The 3,748-nt window shown below is 40.4% G+C and overlaps 1 protein-coding gene across 1 annotated transcript in view; it reads left to right on the top strand.

Annotated features, from left to right (window-relative positions):
* Positions 1-3,748, top strand: part of LOC106867211 (organic cation transporter protein) — an 8,545-nt gene that overhangs the window by 3,382 nt on the left and 1,415 nt on the right. The window contains exons 3-4 of the mRNA XM_052972520.1: positions 1,277-1,445; positions 3,057-3,302. Of these exons, the coding sequence (XP_052828480.1) occupies positions 1,333-1,445; positions 3,057-3,302 (359 nt within the window). The 5' untranslated portion in view covers positions 1,277-1,332. The remainder of the gene's footprint in view (positions 1-1,276; positions 1,446-3,056; positions 3,303-3,748) is intronic.

Genomic DNA, 3,748 nt, shown 5'->3' on the forward strand with positions numbered 1-3,748 from the left:
TTTTTAAATCGCTATTTTCACTATTTTCTTTGTTAGTTATTTCACGTATAATAATAATAATAATAATAATAATAATAATAATAATAATAATAATAATAATAAGGCAGAATTACTAGCAGGAAAGAAACAAAGGAATATTGTCATAAGCACGGTTCACGCGAAAGTTTCACCAAAGTTGACGATGCTGCATGGAGCGCTACACACTAAAGCAAACATAAACAGACTGTATATGAAAAGAAAGAATGGTGGCAGAGGACTTATTCGTATAGACCACTGTATAAGGAATGAAAGGAGAACGCTTGCCGAGTATTTGATAAATAGTGAAGAAGACCGGCTGCAATATGCTGCGAAAGATATGAGTGTAAATGCAAATGAGTTTGACCAAAGAGCTGAGGGGAAGAGAAACGAAGACCTTCTTGAAATGAGAATGCATGGACAGTTTGAAAGGAATATACAGGACGTTAAGGATAATACAGCGCCGTAGGCATGGCTTGAGTGAGGTGATCTGAAGCGTACCACCGAAAGCCTGATCATTGCTGCACAAGACCAGGCTCTCGCTACCAATTCAGTGAAGTATAACATCTATGAAACTTCTGGCATCCAGAAATGCAGACTCTGTGGAAAGAGTGTGGCAAATGTGACCCACTTGGTCAGTGGATGTGAGAGCCTTGCACAAAAAGAATACAAGCGCCACCACGATAGAGTGCGTGTGTATAGTGGAAAGCATTTAATACAACACTATTCTATATGCGTATCTAATTCCACTTACCCTCTGTGGAAATTTATTGGTTGATTACATTGACAGAAGGGAAGAGAGAAGTGAAGAGAGGATGGCGTAGAATCGATTAACTTGATATCACTATTAGATTGATAATTATTCTTATCAGTCTTAGAACAGTCATTAGCAAGTTCCGACCCTTGGGACTTTCTGAATTTTTCGCTTAAGAGAAAAATTGATTTGTATATTTTGAGTAGTGCAACCTGTTTGGTGATAAGCCATGGCTCATGCGGCCCTTTCGTCGAGAAAGGTTGCCCTAAAAACCAAAGACAATTTTGGTGTGATTTGAACCTAGAACATAATAATGGTGCATCTAAATTAAATACTGTGATTCTATTTCTCTGCTAATTTCATCATCCAGTGTTTTTTACGTAGCAAAAAATTACAATGAGAATAGCGATGCAGAAAATCTCCCTAAAGTCGCATGAAATCGAAAAAAGGTTGTAAATCCCGTGACTCTCGCCGGAACGTAAAGCGTTTCCGTTTTGTTTTTTTCAGTCATTGAACTCGTTTCAACGAAATACCGGAGTCCATTGAATTTCTCCCTCCATATAATGTATGCTTTGGGTGTAATGCTTCTAGTTGGTATTGCTTATGCTCTTCCTAGCTGGCGCCACCTGGAGTGTGCCATCTGTGTACCATTTGTGGTCTACATTTTTACCTGGAAGTAAGTAATCTTTTTTTTATATTATTTATGTCGCTCGTAATTGGTTTGTTTCTCTGTCGCTACAACGGATAGAAATATTTAATTATTTTCTTACATGGTAATTAGTGAACCATAGTGTCGATGGTTACGGATTTTTGACGAGTTAATCATTGGTTTTATTGCACTTCTAAATTGAACGAATAAGTAGTTCAGTTGAATGAGCAAAAGAATACTCATCGTCGAAATCGACTGAGATCCATTTTTACTTCACTATGAAGCTGTTTGTAATAATCAATGCTTGGACAAACATCAATTTTCAAATGAAAAAAATAGAAATAAAAGAGTTGGACGTAGAATCTCTCCACCAGTGTTTGTGCTGAGTGAAAAGTTTGCGATGTTTTGGTAACTTGCTTGCTTTTTCCCCGCCAAGTTTCAACATAAGCGCAGGAGTGGCTGTGTGGTAAGTAGCTTGCTTATCAACCACATGGTTCTTGGTTCAGTCCCACTGCGTGGCACCTTGGGCAAGTGTCTTCTACTATAGCCTCGGGACGACCAAAGCCTTGTGAGTGGATTTGGTAGACGGAAACTGAAAGAAGCCCGTCGTATATATATATATATATATATATATATATATGCATGTATGTATATGTTTGTGTGTTTGTCCCCCCAACATCGTTTGACAACCGATGCTGGTGTGTTTACGTCCCTGTTAGCTAGCGGTTCGGCAAATGAGACTGATAGAATAAGTACTTGGCTTACAAAGAATAAGTCCTGGGGTCGATTTGCTCGACTAAAGGTGGTGCTCCAGCATGGCCGCAGTCAAATGACTGAAACAAATAAAAGAAAAGTAAAAGAAATAAGCAACCAAGCATTCAAAGGAGGCGCCATGGTGTTGCACCATCCGAAGCCCCGTTTCTGCCAGTTCTTTGATTCCATGTTGATACCAGTTCTTTACTTTCGAGCCGAAGAACTACTTCACCGAAGCTTTCACCTCCTCTTGGCTGATGAAGCGTAGGAAGTGAGCTATGGATCGGAACATGTAATGATCCGAGCGAGATCTTTTCTCACAATCCTAACGTGCATAAACAGAGGTTAAGCAAGGCTTAGCTTCAGGAACTTGTCTCCAAACATAAGCGTTTTGAACACAAGGTAATGGTTTTGCGTCTGGTGGAATCGTGAGGGGATAATTCACTACAAATTCGTTCCGGATGGTCCAACCATCGACGCTGACCTGTATTCCAAACAGTTAGAGTAGGGATGTACCATTATGTGGAAAAATTACCCGGCATTGGTTAACAGAAAGCGAGCTCCTCTGGAGTAAAACGAAACAAAACATCATACTACTCAGATGACCCAGAACGAACTCCAGGAACTTGAGGGAATCGAAATGATGTCCCACCCAACGCACAGAACTGGTATCAGCATGAAATCAAAGAACTAGTCGAAAGGTGGCTTCAGACACTGCAACACGATCGCCCTTTCTTTGGATGCTGGGCTGTTCTTTGTTGTAACTTGAAGAATAAAGCAAATAAGTTACCAAAATACAACAAAACTTTCGTCTCAATACAATTATTTTTACTACTGAAACATCAGGTTTTGTCTTATATTCTTTTCTTCTATTCCAATGTATAGGCTTCTACCAGAATCACCGAGATGGCTTATTGGGAGGGAAAGATATGCAGAAGCTGGAATATTGCTGAAAGAAATTGCAAAGGCAAACGGCAAAGATCCAGACATAATCAGTGAACAATTTGAAAGCCTCATTATTGAGACGAAAGAGAAGAGAGAAAAGAAGAAAGCAGAAAAGACTTACACGTGTATTGATTTGATAAAAAAACCTTATCTGGCGTTTATCTCCTTTAATGTTTGGTTTAACTGGTAAATATTGCAGTTTTGTTTTAAAATCTTTTTATTAGTGAAAAGTGGTAAAAGGGTAACAAGGAGGAAAATGCATACAAGCAAGCATTACAAACATATATATACTTCATCATCATCATCATTTAACGTCCGTTTTCCATGCTGGCATCGGTTGGACGGCTTGACAGATGTCTGGAGAACCAACGGCTGCACCAGGCTCCAATCTGATCTGGCAATGTTTCTACAGCTGGATGCCCTTCCTAATGTCAGTAAGTCTGAGAGTGTAGTGGGTGCTTTTTACGTGCCACCAGCACAGGAGCCACTCAGGCGGGCCTGGCATCGGCCACGTTCGGATGGTGCTTTTTACGTGCCACCGGCACAGGAGCCACTCAAGCGGGCCTGGCATCGGCCACGTTCGGATGGTGCTTTTTACGTGCCACCGGCACGGAAGCCAGTCAGGAGATACT

This window comes from Octopus bimaculoides, chromosome 13 (assembly GCF_001194135.2).
Source record: "Octopus bimaculoides isolate UCB-OBI-ISO-001 chromosome 13, ASM119413v2, whole genome shotgun sequence".
NCBI classification, from domain to species: Eukaryota; Metazoa; Mollusca; class Cephalopoda; order Octopoda; family Octopodidae; genus Octopus; species Octopus bimaculoides.